We start from the raw sequence: 19,913 nt of genomic DNA on the forward strand, positions 1-19,913 counted from the left end.
ACAAAACTGAATTTTAGTATCGATTTACTTTAATTTTTTAAGATGCAGTTGTATTAGAAACTACTACAAAAAATGGTTCCAAGTGCAGAACGTCACTGCAAATCGATTTCTAGGGGCTGATTCCATCGTGGGTGTTATGAAGCACACCTAAAAATAGGCTAGGGGCGTCGAAAACACCAGTCATGACTAGAAATCAATTTTCACTGATAATGTGACCCACCCCTAAAAATAAGCATAACACAAAAAAATATCTCTTTTTCAAATAAAGTTGAATGAAGATGATCTTTGTATCGAAGTTGTAGAGAATGATGAGTTCTACAACTTTATTGATAGCTTTTTCATTTAATATCATTTAGTATCCTATATATGTATTTGAAGTTCTTAAATTTTGAAACTCAATCTTTTTTCAATTTTTGAATGACCGCGGATAAAGGCATGACCCATATTACAGTTTCTGTGCTTGACAAGGTAAAAAGTATATTTTTATTTGAGATCATTCTGTTCCGTTCATATTCAACACAAAATTTATGAAAGTTGATATAAAATGACATCATCTTATACATGGCCACAGGTGGGTGTGTTGTCTGGTGTTAGGGATGCGGGAAAAACCATGTGACTTGTGATTTGGCTAGTTGGCTTGTCCCAACATTTTTTTTAAAAAAATGATATTTTTATGAGTGATTTTCAATTTCTGAAAAAGAATATTTCTATGGGTGTTTGGTTTTTTACCACTTGTAAAAATTGATTTTGGGAATTGATTGTGGACCGGTCTCTAAAACTATTTTATTTCTAGAGAACCCTAGGTACTTGGGTAGGACAACAACCGTCTTTAATATCAAATCTGACCACTCCTGGAAAAAAAAGACATCATGTCTTCAACTTGCAAAACTTGTTCTGCAACTAAATATGGAATCACTTTGCTATTAAGAGGGTGTTTAGGACTGCTTCACGAACTCTACTCTATAAACTTTACGGTAGAGCAGCTTCTCAAAAATTAGAGTTTACGAAGCACCCCTTTAGGTGCTCTCAAAACTTTACCATTTGTCCTCGAATAGAGTTTAGAACCAAAACCGTTTAGCTAAAAATGTGAAGCGAAACTAAAACCGTAGGGTAAAGCAAACACACACTAAATGGTTCCAGACAGTTTGTCGCCAAATTTGGCCTAGGGAAAGATATATGTACATGAGTTCCTGCTACAGTTATTGTGTTGTTTTCTTTGTCATAATATTATAGAATTTTATGCAGTGATAAAATGAGTCGAAATATTGCAAAAGTATAATGACAAATATAAAAATCATAATCAATGCAATTTTTTAAAATATCTAGCCGTCGAGCGAAGGCAAATATAACACATTGATAAAGACGGACACTGTTGTGACAGTATCTAAAACATGCACTGAGATCACTCCGGAACGGTTGACCCAAAGGACCCGGCAGGTGCAAGCACCAGCAGACCAGCTAGTGCGTGGCTTCTATCTCCTATCTCGAATAGTTTTGATGTGCCATGGGCAATGAAGACCTAGCACATCCAAGATGCTCATAGCCTATAGCTTCTAGCCCCGCATTTAACCTACCGAGACTCCGACACGAACTAACCCAAAATGGAGAGGTTTGTATAGGGCTGAAAACGAAGACGGTAATTCTACATTATCATATATGTTTTCTACCAATTTTTCCCTTAAATGGAAACGGTGACGCTAACTGATAAAACGGAAACAAAAATGATAAAAACATCCGATAATAATGAAAACAAAAGTGATTTTGCCTCTTTTCCAATCGTTTTCAAAAAATATTGTATTTAGGGTATGTTCGGTTGCATCCAGGTGGAACCAATCCAGGGAAGGAGAATATCGCCTTTCCATTGCAGAGTAAATGTGTGGAGGAATGCAGTCCATAATTGACATGTAGATTTCGAACGGAATTGGTTCTGCTACTCTAGAGGTCCGGATTGAATCTAGGCGGCCATCATGCATGGATGCAGACAGCGTGGGTGACGATTGTGATACTGCTAGCATGATAACAAGGTGAGCAGCCGGCTATTGGCCGGCCTAGACCTGTGGAACGCAGCAAGGCCCGGGATTAAATCCAAGGGGGTTGGTCGCTATAACCGAACGGGGCCTTAATGGGTAATCTACCGTGACTCAAGCAGAGAAGGCGCCCGCTAATCGCCCCAGCCTTTGAGGCCTCGAGGGCACCTTGGCCATCTTATATCTTCATCCCCAGCCTAGTGGCCTCTGCCACCCTGCTTCCTTATCCCCTTCCTTTTCTCTCTCTCTCTCTCTCTCTCTCTCTCTCTCTCTCTCTCTCTCTCTTCATCACAATGGGCCTTGGGTTGGCCCTGCTCATCATTTTAGCCGCATTTTTTGGGGCCATTGTGTTTGGACTGTCAGCTAGGCATGAAGCCTAGGGTTTGCTGGCATGGAGGGCCCTATCGTGCCTACCTGGTTGATCGTGCCTAGTATGGGGTCGTGCCGAGTGGAGCAGGGCCGGCCCGTTGCCTATCTATACTTGCCTTTTGTGTCATGGATCATTACTAAGATCTTGTTTAGTTTCACCCAAAAACCAAAAAATTTTCGAGATTTTTTGTCACATCGAATCTTGCGGCACATACATGGAATACTAAATATAGACGAAAACAAAAACTAATTACACAGTTTGGCTGTAATTTGCGAGATAAATCTTTTAAACCTAGTTAGTCCATAATTGGACAATATTTGCCAAATACAAACAAAAGTGTTACGGTAGCCAAAACCAATTTTTTTTGACTAAACAAGGCCTAATACACTATTATTTGTCATGTGACCTAGGTTAATCTATAGCTTGTCATGCTTTGCATATTGGTGTGTTTATTGTATTTTAGATATCGCTTTCATAGTTTTCAAACATTATCGATGTACTTTTGATTGAATAGTTTCGGTTCTGAATTTACTGGAACATTGATGCTGTTTTCTTTCCGATAATATCATATCAATTTCATATTCGACAAAAAAATGTGAGACTGAAAATGATTTGACCTCCTAGAGATAGTTCCGATCGTTTTCAGCCCTTGTAAACTGGGTCCAGCCAGGTTTAGGTAAACAGATTATGTTCTAGTAAATTGGATCAAACATAATTTGGATTTGGTTCAGGTTCACAAATATTTTACCAAAACTCCTGAATTTGGTTCAGGTTCACAAATATTTCATAAATATTCTAAAACTACTTTTAAACACAAATCTCACATCATTTGCATAAGTTTAATCCAAATATTCAAATAGCTAAAGATGACATATTGCGTTAAAAAAAAGATAATGATGACAAAAGTTTGAACTTGTTGACTACCCATTGGCCATCTATGACTGTAGGTAGTATATATTTGAACAATCATCTCCATCTATGGACAAGAACTACACACCTCAACAGGGCTCCTATAGTCTTGTGATCTAATGATATATACTTGCGTCAACAAAACATAAACGGGAACTCAACAGAAGTAATTGGGCTTCTCCAACACAAAAGTTGGTTCAAACATTAACAAAAAAAAAGAGAACTCAGATTATGCTTGGTGAATTGTCCTCACCAAATTAAGGTGGCATCCACATAGGAAGCTACAAATTATTTGTTACATAGCTATATCTATACCAGAACATTCACCTACAGCGTCACTGCTTTGCTCTGCCCTTCTACATCAACCGTGCACAAATTAGTTGATGAATTCAGTAAGGCAATCACAGCTGCTCTAAACATGACAAAATTGTCCTATGATATAAAGCTGCCATGGCGAGAATCATTCCCCAAAATTTTGGACCAATAAAATACTAGGCACTGCCATTCAATACTTTACAAAACCTGTTTGTTTTTGTGCTTTGCCAAGAAATGACTCTATATCACCGTGGAATAGAGATAGCTGTTTAGCTAAAGCAAAACCACAATACATACCATCCACAGCAGCACTTAATATGCCCCCAGCATAGCCAGCACCTTCCCCAATTGGATATAATCCTCGCAGTGATGTACTTTCGTATGTTTCTCCATGTCGTGAAATTTGTAAGGGAGAACTTGTCCTAGTCTGGAAACAGATCTTAAACAATAAGCATAAAAGTAACCAGAGGGTGGAAATATTTTTTTTTTCTCAAATAATCAGGAAAGCTGCATATCATTGCGTTAAGAAGAACACTGAGAATAGAACAGCACCAAAACACACACAAATGAGCCCACACTGGAGGGTGAAATAAAACTTCATTGATAGGAGATACGGGCAAATGATTAAAGTAAACTTTCTCATGTTTAACTAATTGGAATTTAGAAATTTATGAGGTGAAGACTCATAGGAAAGAGCAGACCAATTTGCATACCTCCACACCATGAAGTAGGGCCTTGCTAGAAACAAAGCCTGGCATCTGAAAATATTGCATTACAAATGAATAACCATATGTGGGATTTGAATCATAAAATACAAAATAAGAATTGTCATACCTCTCTGTCAATCATTATTATTGACTGTTGTAAAGCTTCAGTTATGTAAGGAGGGAATAGCTCATGGAGATTAGATGGACGAACTCCTAATCTGTAGCTTGATGGTGGCAGTGTTGTAACTGGAACAGACAACCAGGTTAATTAAAGAAAAACTAAATGATTGCTTTCAACCTTAAAAGTTTTAGCAACGCCAGTACCTGACAGTCTGTTGCTGATAAAATCGGTGACACACTGTGCAGGAACAACAAAATTCCCTCCACCCATCATAGCTGCTCTTCTTTCAAATTCTCTCTGGTTTTAATGAGTACCAATTTTTTGTGAGCTTAAGGAGGGAAATAATGCACATCCATCATAAACTTTAAGATGGATGGCAGTGATTTAAGTTGTCATTATTCTACATTAATTATTATTGAGCTGAATGTATGAGCCAGTCCATTCAAACGCTTAAGTTGGTGAACAAAGGTGGGCAGTATATTTGTTACATTATTTGCACAAAATTCTATATTTTCCATCCACTTGATCATTTGAGTCTTTATCTCAAATTAGATACAAAAACATGTACCATAACAGAAAATTAGCTAAGTAACTCCCTAGAATTATTCCTTTGATATCCTTTGAGAACCGCTAACAAGTCAAACTTTATCTTTTTAGTTAAAGGAAAGATGAAACTCAATATGGATACCATGTCTTTCCTACCCAACTTGGATACAGAACTTCTACAAGCACGTTTGCAGAGTGATGGAGTGGCCAATAACCAGTAAGATCACTCTAGTTGGACTCCTTGGCTCCTTGCCTTTATATCTCAAATCAAATTATACTAAATATGTTTCCAGGTTGTATAGAGCCAAAATAGTTGATTCAAACATGAGGAACAAATATGTTTCCAGGTTGTCAACCTCTTGCGAGTTGTGACATCTGTGATTATTCTAGTGTGTTGCTTATTGAATGCACACTATTTGAATACAGGTAGACATTAGCAAGTTACTACAGCAATTTGAGTAGTTCTGTTGTTATTGTTGTGAAGTATTAGTGGATTGTCCACCTCTTCCCAATCGCTTAAGCTTTTTGGTTCACTTGGTTGGTGCATGAAACCTAACATGGTATCAGAACCAGAGGTCTCGAGTTCGAGTCTCTCGTAGAGGCATCTTTTAAGTCCTCTGCTCCCATCTTTATTTCCACGTTTGCGCCTTGTTCTGGCTGCACGTGAGTGGGCTTAAGCTTTTGGGTTCACTTGGTTGGTGCATGAAACCTAACAGTTATCACACATAATTCTCATATAACAAGTACCTGGAATTCAACAAATAAGTACCTGGAATTCAACACCAGCAAGAGGACCATGGGATTGAAATGGCTTGAAATCTTGAGATGATACAGTGACTACAAGAGCTGAGTTTGCCCACTTTGATGCACGCCTTGAGAACGACATGCCATTGATGCACAGTTCTGATGGATTTGTGCTGGTTGGAACAACCTGAATGCATGTCTCAAAAATTTAAAGGAAATGTCATCATAATACGAAATGAATATCAGATAGTGAAGGGAGAGAGGGGAGGGAGGGAGAGCGAGAGAGTGAGAGCGAGTGCCTTGCCTGTCCACCCGGGCACATGCAAAACGAGTAGCAACTGCGACTTGGCTCAGCTATGCCAAGTTCATTCTCTGTGTCTCTTTCACCAACAGACTTTGCTATTTTGTAATCTGCCACAGGTATCCGCCCACGTCCTCTCTGCACTTCAGCCGCCAGTTCGGAGTACTGCAATTTGTGACATTAACAATAGCATGCACCATATGCTTAGCTACACCAAACAGACAAGTAGTTGAGAAGTAAATCATTATTTACCAAGCCCACAATGTGCAGATACACAAAGGAGCACAGCAGATACTTCAAAATATTAAAATAGTACATTTTGTTTCCACTATTGTTTCCGGTAATTTGCATCACCATTTCTTCATGTTTCATATTTTATGGAAATGATTCAGTTGATGGATTTCCATCGCTGCTTTCACCCTAGTATTACTTTATAACTGAAAAGCAGAATCACTTGTGGAAGCAAAGCTTGAGCTACCCTGGACCGAGGCTGACCCTTGGTCGCAGCCCAAGAACAAAGGCACAATACCATGCTTCCGTGTCCTGTCTAATAATTGTAAGTGAATTCATTCAAGTACGACACATGTTCCTTAGCCCTGCAGTACACAGGCTACCCTGCTCTCTGTTTAAAAGATAATTATTCAAGCTGCTATCTGCATTACAAAACTGGGTGAAAGACCTTGGAAACAACAGGCAGTTTCTTTATTGTTTCCTTGATTACTAACATATCACTCAGAAACAAGTTAACACTCTCTTGCGCGTTTGAGAAAAATAATGGCAATCACACTGGAATTTTAAACCTCGAATTGTTGGCTTTGGCTTTAATTTTCCTCATTCGAAAATATCCCTGAACATCAAATATCATGCATGTAATAAAGGTAAAATTACAATTTCTTCTCTCTTAATGAAATGATACGCAATTCTCTTAAGCATTTGAGAAAAATAATGGCAATCACACTGGACAGTGTCATCCAGAAAGAAGATGATCAGAATAAAGAAAAAGGTCTTACTTGGATACTGTTTATCAGTTCTTGGGGGTGCTCAATTCTTAAGCCAACCTGTAACAAGAACCTTTGACTTTAAGTTACATGAACTGAAGTGTAAGCAATTATTATTTAGTAGTGTAACTTGCAAAGATAAAGTGAATGACAGTTGATAAAAAGGCTACAAGGGGGAGAATGTCGGAACACTTATGGCCCAGTTTAGTCAAAAAATGAATTCACATTAAGCATTTCTAAGGAAGCTGTGCGATTTGTGTGGGTGCACAAAATGTTATTACTAGCAACATTGCATGCAAAAGTAGTATTTGAGGCTGGAAAGTAAAACAGGGTACTGGGGTATTGTTAAAATAAAGAACATTGATAAGCTATGGTGAAATATTCAGAAGCTCATTAGTTTCTAATCCACAGGATTAACAGGTTGTCTCTTGAACTGGATGTGTGCTACATCATTTTAAATTTTCATTTCCACAATGCCACCCAATGAACTTTTGCATTTTAAAAAGAACGGCCTCATATCTTCCATTATAAATTGTCAGCCATGTGACCACTTGATACAATTTTCATTTCCACAATGCCACCCAATGAACTTTTGCATTTTAAAAAGCATGGCCTCATATCTTCCATTATAAATTGTCTGCCATGTGACCACTCAATACAACCAACATAAGTAATATCAACCTATAAAATGATTTTAATAGCATAGGCAACTTACAGCAAAACTTTTTGGGCTCATGTCTACATTATGCTGCCAAAGCATACTATATGTGTCACGAGCTGAGTGACCAACTGCCAATACAACTGCATCAAATGCTAGTTTCTGGCTGGCAGAACCTGGCCGTAGTTCTGCATCAGAGACTACAATTCCTTTTACCTGCCCATCTTCCACTATAAGGTCATCTACTCTAGCGTTAAATCTTATGGTAACCTGTAAAACAAAGGAATATGGTTCATCAATGCAATGGATCCTGCAGAACAAAAGAAACTACATAGCTCAAGAAACACATACGCTGAAACTTACACCCAACTCTCTTAAGTGATGCCTGAAATTTCGCAGCAGTGGAACAAGTTTATCAGTACCCAAGTGTGGTTTCCCATCAACCAAAATGTTTGGAGGGGCTCCAAAGTGAACAAATGTTTTCATAACCTGCAATCCAAGACCCACGGTAACTAAAATAACGAAGTTTGATCTAGGATTTTGTTTTATCAAAAAAAAGGAAATACTCTAATTTGGATGCCAATGTGTTCAAAGTTCAAACTGTAGAAAATGCCTGATAAATCAGTTAAAGAGGCTTAAAAAATCAAAACTTAAATTCTCCTATTGTGGGAGCCATGCAGTCAAGTCAGTGGACAGGCTACACAGAAATGGCCTCGGCTCCCTGATCATCTTGATCGCATGGGAGATTTAGAAAGACCACAATGACCGAGTCTTCAACAATGCTTCCAAATATTTCCATGGTGGTTAGAAGAGGAAGGAGCCCTATGGAGCTCAACCAGCAGGGCATCCGGAACCTTATCTAGGTTCTTTCTGTTCTTTGAGGTCTTTTTATTTGATTGAAGGTGGCTTGCTTGCTCATTGTGATCTAGTGTAAGGTGGTTTTGGTGTGTGGTGTCTTGGTGTTGTACATTTGGTACTCTTATTAATGACACATGCTCTCCTGTGTAGTCAAAAAAAAAAATCACAGCAATAGTTCCTTTGAACAGGAGGGAATGAGGATTGAGGAACATCTCTGAAGAAGATAAATTGCAATGTCCACAAACAAAAAGTTTAAGCTAAAATCGTCCGAACTGGTCAGCCTATCCATGATCAGTATGCCATTAGCTTGCCGGATACCATGGAATCCAGAACCTGGTCTCCTAGTGACTGACAGGTCCTAAAAGGCTAACAGTGCTGTTTAAAAATCCCTTATAAAAAAATGCTGTTTAAAAATCATGGTCAGATATGAAAGCTATTTCATTCAAAAAAAAGTCATGAGCTCTTGAACAATTGGAACAGGAACGTTTGTCATGCCTGGACACCGTGAAAAAATAGTGCACTAGTAAAGCTTTAAACTGAAATAGATTGATGTAGGCAGGAAGATTCTCACAGCCTGAACACCATCAGTGTTTCTTCCTATCCTGGTCATCAGCTTCCCATCACTCCATGTACCTGCACCACCCTGTTATGATTAAGAACAGAAGATCAAGAATCGATGGCCTTAAGATTTGAAGGAACATGAACACTGGATTAATTATTTGATCGATCCTTTTAGTACCCAAATGGGTTCTTGATAGTCCAAAATCATGTTCCGGGGCCTATCTCATGCCAAAAGTACTACTTGTATCAGACTAAACAAGTATAAGCATATTAAGGGTCCAGATAATGCATAAAAAAGGCAAGACTCATTTAATAATCAAGAAAGGAGTTCACAAATTGTTAGACTCGATAAGGGCAGTCCCAATGGAATATTAATGATAGTTTCTATCTCTATTAATTATCTTGACACGTCATCATTTTGCTGATGTGGCAATAGAATTAATGAAGAGAGAGAGTGAAAAATGAAGAAACCGTTTCTCCCTCACGAAACGATGTCGACGCTCGCAACGAGGCTTCAAGAAACGACGAAAACGCCACTGGGGAGAAACGAATGGTTTCCATCCGCATTGATGCGGATCGAGTGCGCCCGCCGCCGCCGGCCCGCTTCTCCCGCAATCTCTCTCGCGAGCGCGCGCGCGGCCTTGGCTTCTCCCGCGCTCGCTCTCTTCCCGCGCACGGCCTTTGCTTCTCCCGCGCGCGCTCGCCGGCGTCCTGTCCAAGCACTTCGACCCTTATTTCCTCCGGTCCAAGCACCAAATTCCAAGACCCAACATTCTCTGGACCCAATCCATCCCAAATCGACATGAATCCACTCCGGCCGCCGTCCTCAAGTTCCAAGCAAGGCAAGGCAGGCCGAGGTAGGGGTGCTCCGGCCGCTGTCGCTGCCCGATCTACTTCGGTCGATGGTGCTCGCATCGCCCCTACTGATGGATCCAGTTCGGCCGCTGGTAATCCCGCTGTCGTGGCTGCAGCAGCATCTCCTCCGCTTCCAAGTCTTCAAGCCACCTGATTTCCTGCTTGGTGGACAAGTTCTCCGATGGGCTCCAATGAAGGTTATGTTCTGCGTTCATCAGCTCATCAGTTCGCTTGTTCTGGATAAGTTCTCCGATGGGCTCCGATGGGCTACTGAGTTTAGCTATGGTCTATTTATTTTTTATTAAACCTAAGATCAGTTTCTATTGCTAAGTATATCTATTCAACCATGCGAGATAACTAGTAGCGCAGCCAATGATCCCAAAGCAACTGAATGTCAGGATCCTAGCTTCGTGCTGAATCTAGCTTGATTGGTGTCATGGTGAATTCTGTTGTCTATTTATAAAAAATAGTGGACAATGGATTCAGTTTCTTGAGCTTTTCTTGTTTGGATAATAAATTCATGGCAAGTATTCTGGATAAGATATGACTGCATTATTAGTAATGGATTTATACTTCTTTTGGCTAGGAAAACTGAGTAGTGATACTGAAATTTTATTTTACATGTTCAGTACTGAAATTTTATTTTACATGTTCAGATTGTAGTTATTTTGTTATCAACTATGTATGCTACCTATTATCTTTATTCCTGGATTGCTATTGTTATATATGGTTCTGGACTGCAGAAATAGTGTATTTTTTACTAGCGTGCAGAAAGTGTGTTCTGGAGCTTGTGTAATGTCGATACAAATTGTGTGTTATGGAGGCTACATGGATGATTGCCACAGCTGATCTGCACTCCTTTTGTGTTACATTTAATTTATCCTTTGTGTGAACAAAGCCATAGAAACTATCGGTTGGGAGAGATGGTTTCTATTAACATTAATTACTTTCTTTCTCTCTTGGAAATAGCATCAAGAAACCAGCCATTGGGATTGCCCTAACTCAGTGTGAGTTGGCTTTAATTGAACGTAAGAAAATAGTTTAGTGTAGTAAATGTGTGCATGAAAACAGCTTACCAAAATGGAAAGGTTGTATAAAAGGTTACAACTGAATGTTCTTTTATAATTCATTCAGTTCATCAGGAACATCCTTAAATGATCCATAGATAAAGTCAAAACATGTATGTCTTCATTTTTCAGAAGATTATTAAATCAACATACATAGCTCATTTTAATTTTTAAATACACTAAATCAACAAATTACCTATGTCAATATTGCTTAACAAAGGCAACTCACCCCACTGATCATTTTGTGATGTCTTAGTAGAAAACTAGGAATCACTAGAATACCTCGCCAAAGCAAAAGTTGCTCTCTGATTGTAGGATTCGTCTAACTGCTAGCGCACCAATATCACGACCTCTCTGTTCAACAGGCTGACCACGCTCCAATAAGGTAACTTCTGCACCAAGTTCTCCTAGCACAAGGGAAGCAAACAAGCCAGATGGTCCACTTCCTATAACTGCCACTCTCGGCTTCTTTTGTTGATGATAAATCATATCACTATGAGTATCCCTGATTCCTAGTACATTATTGGAGCCTTTGTTATTAACATTGAGCATGCTGACCAGATCAGCTGCTGACTTCTCTCCAGGCATGTATTCTACAGCTCCAAGTTTGGGCTCCAACCGAGCAATAAAATCCCATGCCCTTGGCTCTATATCAAGAATCTTCTTAACATCCATATCAACAATGTAAGTGAACTGAGGTTCTTTCAAAACCTGTAGAAGTAACACATATTTTATTATTGATGGTATGAACAAATATATCCATTTTCGGATACTAATAGAAGCAATAAATACAGTTACAAATGTGGTGCAAACTAATCCAGTTTTGTCCACATAAATATATCTAGCAAAGGATAATAAGTACATAGATAAACTAGTTGATTGGACTTTGGAGCAAGCAGATATCACAAAAAACTATCACTATTGCAGAATATCACAATTTTCATAAGACCATAATGTCATTACTATTGCACTCAACAAATTGCTGACATGGGGGGATGCCTAGAATGGGTGAATAACTATGAAAAAGGTAAAATGTTGCCTTCCAGTCTGAGTGGGAGCACAGAACCACCAATAGAACGCTGACAACTTAACTGTGGAGATCAGGAGATGCATGGTGAATCTTACCATATTGTTTCTTAACATCATGTCTACTTGCTTATTTGGACCTTTGTAATACAATTTATATGAATCGTTTCAGTAGTTTCAACATCAAGCATACATATCCCAATATTAACTAAGATAGAAATGATATCATCCCATGAAGAACCTTTCGTGCGTCGAATGACTTGCGGATGACAGTGAAAGCCTCGTCAGGAAGCATAGAAGGAACCTGAAGAACAGCAGAATCAATTAGAGACATAATCACAGCACAAGTCTTAACCACAACAATGACAGCATAAAAGATGAACGCTGTACTATGAAATAATGAGAGCAAGACAGATCCAAGAAGGCAACCATTTGGATTATAAGTTTGTATATGGGTAGTATAACAGTACAACACTCATCCTACCAGTTAACATACCACATTTATTCTATGCAGGTCCATAATGCAGCCTGGCAATGTTGTCGTTACCTTAAACATGCAGATGTTAATCCAATTGCAAACCCTACCTTAGTGCCAAACCTACATTCGTCACGAACTATATTTGAACGTATTTCAAAAGGAGGTTTAGCGTGAACCCAGGGATGGTGCAAGTGGCTACGAAGAGTAGATGTCAGTTTAAACTAGCTTAATTCCGGACAGTTCCTAAAATTCAAGCAAAACAAACTCCATACCACAAGTCTAACTACTTGAAAAGGGAGGTTACCAACAATTTAAGGGATTGTGCACGAGACTAACCTAGGAGGAACTAGGCAGTATATCAATGCGAAGAAAATAGGCACCAAAATTCAGGTTGAACTCGTTGAAGAGAACTCGAATCTGGATGGTTGGGTGCGTGAACATACATCCCAAACCAACACGTCAGGAAGAAAGTAGGCACCCAAAGAAATGGATGTTGTTTCTTTTTATTGCTAGTCACTCATTGTTAGTTAAGCCTAATTGCTATGTATCTTAATTTTAGTAGTAGCAGTGCCTTGGCATCCAAGTTTGGAGCAGGCATCTTTACTTTTGCTTTAGCATATTCTAGAGTGGGTGGCTGACCACATTGCTATATAAGTGGCAGACCCCCCCCCCCCTCCCTCTATTGTATCCTGTAATCACAATTTTGATTCAATCCAAGCGGCCAAGGGCCAAGCTGCCCTCTGGGCATTCCAGATCCAAATCTCTATGAGTTGGGCAACAATTGGTATCTAGAGCTTTAGGGTTTACCCAGAGAGAGCCATGTCCACCGAGAGTGCTCGCGTCCGGGCCGCCGCCGCCGCCGCAGCAGCAGCAGCTGTAGCATCCACGGTGGAGCAGCGGGGCGCTGGAGCCTTCGGCGTGGGGGGAGATGACCGCAGGACGCGCCTTGCTGCCGCAGAGGCAGCGGCGGCGGCCGCGGCCGCCACGGCCCAGCAGGCAGCAGCAGCGGCGCAGGCCGCAGTTGACGCCGCGGCCACCCTGCGCCGGGAGCTGGAGCAGGAGGATGCGGTCTCCGCGGGATCGCGATCGCGCACCCCCGAGCGCCGCCGCCAGTCGCCGTCTCCTGAGCGGCGCCGTGGTCGTCGCGGGCGTTCGCCGGTGCCGCAGATGGTCTACCGCGACTCCGGGGCCGGGACGCTGTGGCCGATGCTCACCAAGAGCAACTACCATGAGTGGAGTCTCCTGATGAAGGTAAAGCTCCAAGCTCGACATCTTTGGGATGCAGTTCACCTCGGTGGCGTCACGTATGAGGAGGATCGCCGGGCCTTGGAGGCTCTGTGCGCCGCTGTTCCACTCGACATCGCGGCCTCCATCGCCAACAAGAGGACGGCGAAGCTGGCGTGGGACGCCATCGCGTTGCGCAGAGTCGGCGGTGACCGGGTACGCCGCGCGACGCTGCAGCGCCTTCGCGGGGAGTGGGAAGGCCTCGCCTTTCAGCCCGGCGAACATGTCGAGGACTTCGCCGTGCGCCTCAGCAGTCTGATGGAGCAGATGAAGCTGAACGGCGACACCGACCTCACCGAAGAACGCGCCGTCGAGAAGCTCCTTCGGTGCATGCCTAAGAGGTACAGGCAGATCGTGAACTCGATCGAGACCCTGCTCGACTTCGACGCGCTCACCATCGAGGACGTCACCGGCCGGCTCAAGTCGGTCCAGGACCGAGAGCTGGCGGATGACCTCGAGTCTGCAAACGCCGGCGGCAAGCTTCTGTATACCGCCGAACAGTGGCGGGCCTTCGACAAAAAGAAGAAGGAGGAAGCAGCCGGGCCGTCTAAGGACAAGCGACGGCGACCTCGCGGTGGCAAGAAGAACAAGCCACGTGGCGATCGCGATGGAGGCGGAGCCGGTGGCGGAGGGGCGCAGGCGGACAAGGCAGGAGGTGCGGACGGCGAGCGCAAGCCGAATCGCGACGACCTCTGCCTCAACTGCCATCAAGCAGGCCACTGGGCCCGAGATTGCCCTCATCCCCGACGTAACCGAGAGCGCGGTGGCGCCGCCAACGTCGCCCAAGTGGATGAGGATGCTGCCGCCTTCCTCGCGCATGGCTTCCTGGAGCTCGACGCACAAGGGAGCTGCAGCAAGGCCCAAGCTTCAATCTTCTGCACCAAGAACGGCTGCCTCGAGCTTGAAGAACCCCGTGCGCGCGCCTACCTCGACACCGGCAATGGAGAGAAGATGGACGGATGGTACCTGGACAGCGGTGCAACCCACCACATGACCGGCCGACGCGAGCTCTTCACCGACCTGGACACTTCTGCCAGAGGATCGGTGAGGTTCGGCGACGAGTCGAAGGTGGAGATCCATGGCGTCGGGTCCATCATCTTCGAAGCGAAGAACGGGGAGCACCGGGTGCTCCACGGCGTCTACTTCATCCCAGCGCTCAGGAATTCGATCATGAGCCTCGGCCAACTGGACGAAGGGGGATCAAAGGTGGAGATCGAGCACGGCGTCCTGAGGATTTGGGATCGACACCGGCGGCTACTCGTCAAGGTGCGCCGCGGTGCTAACCGCCTCTATGTCCTGCATCTGAACCAGGCCAAACCACTCTGCCTCGCCGCACGCAAGGATGATGCGGCATGGCGCTGGCACGAGCGCTACGGTCATCTCCACTTCGACGCTCTCCGGCAGCTGTCCAAGAACGGCATGGTGCGCGGATTGCCTGCGATCACCCACGTCGGGCAGTTCTGCGACACGTGCGTCCTCGCCAAGCATCGTCGAGCCCCGTTTCCGGCGGAGGCTGAGTACCGCGCGCAGGAGCCGCTCAACCTCGTCCACGGCGATCTCTGTGGCCCAATCACGCCGGCGACTCCGGGCGGCAGACGCTACTTCCTGCTACTCGTCGACGACGCCACGCGGTACATGTGGGTGTCACTGTTGACAACCAAGGACGCCGCCGCGGACGCCATCAAACATCTCCAAGCTGTAGCTGAGAAGGGGAGCGGACGCAAGCTCCAGGTGCTGCGCACCGACAACGGTCGCGAATTCACCGCCATGGAGTTTGCGGCCTACTGCGCCGATGAAGGAATCGAGCGCCACTACACCGCCCCCTACTCGCCGCAGCAGAACGGAGTCGTGGAGCGTCGGAACCAGACGGTGGTGGCCATGGCTCGTGCGCTGCTGAAGCAGAGGTGCCTTCCGGCTCGGTATTGGGGGGAGGCAGTGGTGACTGCTGTCCATCTCCTGAACCGAGCGCCTACCAAGAGCTTGCAGGGCAAGACGCCTTACGAGGCATGGCACAGCAAGACGCCGGCGGTGGGTCACCTGCGCACGTTCGGGTGTGTGGCATACACCAAGGACCTCACTCAGCTGAAGAAGTTGGATGATCGGAGTCGCCCCGGCATCTTCATCGGGTACGCCGACGGTGCCAAGGCGTACCGCGTGCTCGACCCGGCGACGCAGCGAGTGCGCGTGTCGCGGGATGTCATCTTCGACGAGAGCCGCGGCTGGGACTGGGTGAAGGCTGGAGAGGACGTAGCTCCAGTGAACACGGAGTTCGTCATCGAGTACGCGGTGTTCAGCGGGAAGGAAGGAGCACGAGGCGAGTCTTCAACAACCTCCTCTGCTTCGACCACTCCGACCACCGCAGTTGCTCCAGCCGCGCCCACATCATCTCCGACCACTCCGACCACTTCAGCGACTCCGACCACGCCATCAAGCTCACCAGCTCCGGGGGAGAACGGGAGCGGTGCTGGAGCTGCTGCGACACCATCTCCGACCACTACTTTGACCACCGATCAGCCCCAAGTCGAGCTCGCGACGCCACTGGAGGATGACGAGGATCGCTTGGACGCCTTCTACGACGACGAGCCCCTCCGGTATCGCAAGATGACCAACATCCTGGGAGATGTGTCTCCTCCAGACCTGGCGCCGCGCCTCTTCGCCCAGCTCCACCTCACGCACGCTGGCGAGCCTATCAACTACGCGGAGGCACGATGTGATCCGGCGTGGGAGGCCGCCATGAAGCAGGAGATCGAGTCGGTGGAGAGGAACAAGACCTGGGAGCTTGTCGAATTGCCTGCTGGTCATCGCCCGATCACCCTGAAATGGGTCTTCAAGCTCAAGAAGGACGAGAAGGGCTCGGTGATCAAGCACAAGGCTCGACTGGTGGCGCGGGGCTTCGTCCAGCAGGAGGGCGTCGACTACGACGACGCGTTCGCCCCCGTGGCGCGCATGGAGTCGGTGCGCGTCCTCCTCGCGCTGGCGGCTGAGGAAGGGTGGTCGGTGCATCACATGGACGTGAAGTCCGCCTTCCTGAACGGCGACCTCAAGGAGGAGGTATACGTGCGCCAGCCACCGGGCTTCGCCGTCGCTGGAGAAGAAGGCAAGGTGTATCACCTGCGCAAGGCCCTGTACGGCTTGCGGCAGGCACCGCGCGCCTGGAACGCGAAGCTGGACGCCACCCTGAAGGCGATGGGTTTCACCCAGAGCGCGCACGAGGCGGCTGTGTATCGGCGGGGCAGCGGACGCTCTGTCCTGCTCGTCGGGGTGTACGTCGACGACCTCATCATCACCGGGCTGAGGAGGAGGAGGTTAAGAGCTTCAAGGCGCAGATGAAGGAAAGGTTCGACATGAGCGACCTTGGCTTACTCTGCTTCTATCTCGGCGTCGAGGTGCGTCAGGATGCCAGTGGCATCACTCTCCGCCAGACTCACTATGCCAAGCGGATCCTCGAGCTCGGCGAAATGGTTGGCTGCAATCCGGCGCACACGCCCATGGAAGAGAAGCTTCGCCTGAGCAGGGAGAGCAAGGCTGAGGAGGTGGACTCCACGCACTACCGGCGGCTTGTCGGCAGCCTCCGGTATCTCGTGCATACCCGGCCGGACTTGGCGTTTGCCGTCGGGTACGTGAGCCGGTTCATGGAGCGGCCCACGGTGGAGCATCTGCAGGCGGTGAAGCGCATCCTTCGCTACGTTGCTGGGACTCTGGAGTATGGTCTTCACTACAAGAGGGCTCCTGGAACAGCGCGCTTCATCGGCTACTGTGACAGCGACCTCGCCGGTGACATCGATACAAGCAAGAGCACCAGTGGGACTATGTTCTTCTTGGGCGATTGTCTGGTCAGCTGGCAGTCAATCAAGCAGAGAGTGGTGGCTTTGTCAAGCTGCGAGGCAGAATACATTGCTACTGCCTCTGCTGCAACTCAAGCACTATGGTTGTCCAGACTGCTCGGGGAGCTGCTGGGCAAGGAAGTTGATGTGGTGGAGTTGAAGGTGGACAGCAAGTCTGCTTTAGCTCTGGCCAAGAACCCAGTCTTCCATGACAGGAGCAAGCACATAAGAATCAAGTATCACTTCATCAGAGACTGCCTGGAAGATGGAAGTATCAAGGCCAGCCACATCCCTACTACTGATCAGCTTGCAGACATACTCACCAAGTCTCTAGGAAAGGCCAAGTTTCAGGAGATGAGGAGGAGGATTGGGCTGGAGCAGATCAACCAGCATTAGGCTTAGGGGGAGAATGTTAGTTAAGCCTAATTGCTATGTATCTTAATTTCTGCATTAGTAGTAGCAGTGCCTTGGCATCCAAGTTTGGAGCAGGCATCTTTACTTTTGCTTTAGCATATTCTAGAGTGGGTGGCTGACCACATTGCTATATAAGTGGCAGACCCCCCCCCCCCCTCCCTCTATTGTATCCTGTAATCACAATTTTGATTCAATCCAAGCGGCCAAGGGCCAAGCTGCCCTCTGGGCATTCCAGATCCAAATCTCTATGAGTTGGGCAACACTCATGATCATTGCTGGATGGCTCTGACCGCCTTGCTCAGTGAGGACTCCAACATCCTTCTGTGTGCTGTCACTGTGATTAATCTGTGGAAACAATGAACCGTCTTTCTCTATCCTGTGTATTTGCACGTGAGTTTTGGATTAAGTTGCTGCAGAAGGTTGGTCTCCATTTCTGTGCCACAGCCGGATGATTGCTTGTTGGAAGAGTGGTGGAGCAATTTCTCTTCCGGTTTTAACAATCAATTTCAGATGGGTGCCAATTCTCTTATTATACTAGGAGCCTGGACCTTGTGGCTGCACCACAATAGTTGTGTGTTTGATGGGGCATCTCCTAACCTGGCCACAGCTCTTGCTCGCTAGTGAGGAGCTGCATTTGTGGGGTTTGTCTGGAGCCATGGAGCGTGAGGCATATCTTATCTCTTTACACTACAGCCAGACGGCAGTGGAGTTTCGGTCGTGGTCGTGTGTTTTTCACTGTAATTAAACTGCTGCCCCTGGCTTTTACGTTTTACCCTTTGTGTGGTGTGTGTCTGTAAAGGCTCTTACCCTTTTTTCTTCTTAATTCAAATGATACGTGGCTCCCCTGCTTCTTCAAGAGAAAAAAAATGGGACTGTAAACATGCCAAGAGAAGATACGATCATGTGTTAGCTAAATGGCAGTAACCAGGTTCAGCTACACTTTCTACCAGCATTCATAGTTAAGCATCGTCGAATGCATGAAGTCTCAAGCCTACCATTTTTTTTAAGCAAAATGGGACTGTGCTCAAGCCTACAGTTCAACGCACCAAACCTCTGCTTCAGTAAGCTATCGGTCATTGACTAAAAACCTCGCAATTGCAGGGCATTTCGAATTAAATTATCCCATCGATTTAAAGCGGTGGTTGTCTAGCGTACCGGGAACTTGATGGCTTTGGCGATGGCCTGGAGTAGCGGCAGGGAGATGCTGGTGAAGTCCTTGCCTGGGTCGTCGCGGGCGGGGACGGCGAGCTTCGACAGCCGCCAGTACCCGGACTCCCGCCCCTTGCTCCCCTCCTCCGGGGCGGCCTGGCGTAGCAGCTCCTGTTGTCGCCTGTTCAACCGCTTCTTCTCCGACGGGTACCGCCGCTTCCCCGTGCGCTTCGCGCAGCGCACCACGGCGCCCCACCCGCATCGGCGTGGCCGCGGGAACGAGCTGGTCGCGCCATGGAGGGCGTGGCTAGGGCTCGGGCGCAGAGACTGGAGCAGCGGGAGGGAGAAGGCTGTGAGACTGAGGCTCGAGGCGGAGGCGGAGGCGGTCGCGAACGCCATCGCCATGGCGCGGATGGTGGGCTGGATTGGAAGAAGGCAGAGCGCATGCGCGTGCGCGGCCCCCTGTGGATAAGGGAGTGGGTTTTAGAGGTTTATTCCGGGTCATGTACGACACCGCGTGTTCATTTGAACACTCAAATTTATGCAAAGCGAAAATCAAAATGTAAAATAGGTCTTCTGATATATCGAATGACGCGGCCTGGGTAGGGCAAATATATTGTTATTGCAAATTATAAAAGGGTTTTTCCTATATTTGCGATGCTTCCTTCACAACATAAATATAATCCGGAACGAAGTTCGTC

General features: G+C 45.9%; 1 protein-coding gene across 2 annotated transcripts; it reads right to left on the reverse strand.

The window, feature by feature from the left end:
* LOC8085133 (uncharacterized protein Cbei_0202) lies at positions 3,511-19,731 on the reverse strand. Of its 2 annotated transcripts, none has more exons than XM_021446876.1 (13): positions 19,219-19,731; positions 12,305-12,367; positions 11,320-11,748; positions 9,126-9,197; positions 8,048-8,185; positions 7,754-7,966; positions 7,051-7,098; positions 6,044-6,205; positions 5,765-5,926; positions 4,653-4,746; positions 4,456-4,574; positions 4,335-4,379; positions 3,511-4,048 (listed from the first exon to the last, which is right to left on the reverse strand). In XM_021446876.1, the coding sequence occupies exons 1-13, from the start codon at positions 19,615-19,617 to the stop codon at positions 3,812-3,814; spliced, it is 2,181 nt and encodes a 726-aa protein (XP_021302551.1). In that variant the 5' UTR covers positions 19,618-19,731; the 3' UTR covers positions 3,511-3,811. The 2 variants fall into 2 exon arrangements, with proteins under 2 accessions (XP_021302551.1, XP_021302552.1); XM_021446877.1 differs by having other exon boundaries at positions 8,060-8,185; positions 19,219-19,726.

The sequence above is a fragment of the Sorghum bicolor genome, chromosome 9 (genome assembly GCF_000003195.3).
Source record: "Sorghum bicolor cultivar BTx623 chromosome 9, Sorghum_bicolor_NCBIv3, whole genome shotgun sequence".
Classification (NCBI taxonomy): domain Eukaryota; kingdom Viridiplantae; phylum Streptophyta; class Magnoliopsida; order Poales; family Poaceae; genus Sorghum; species Sorghum bicolor.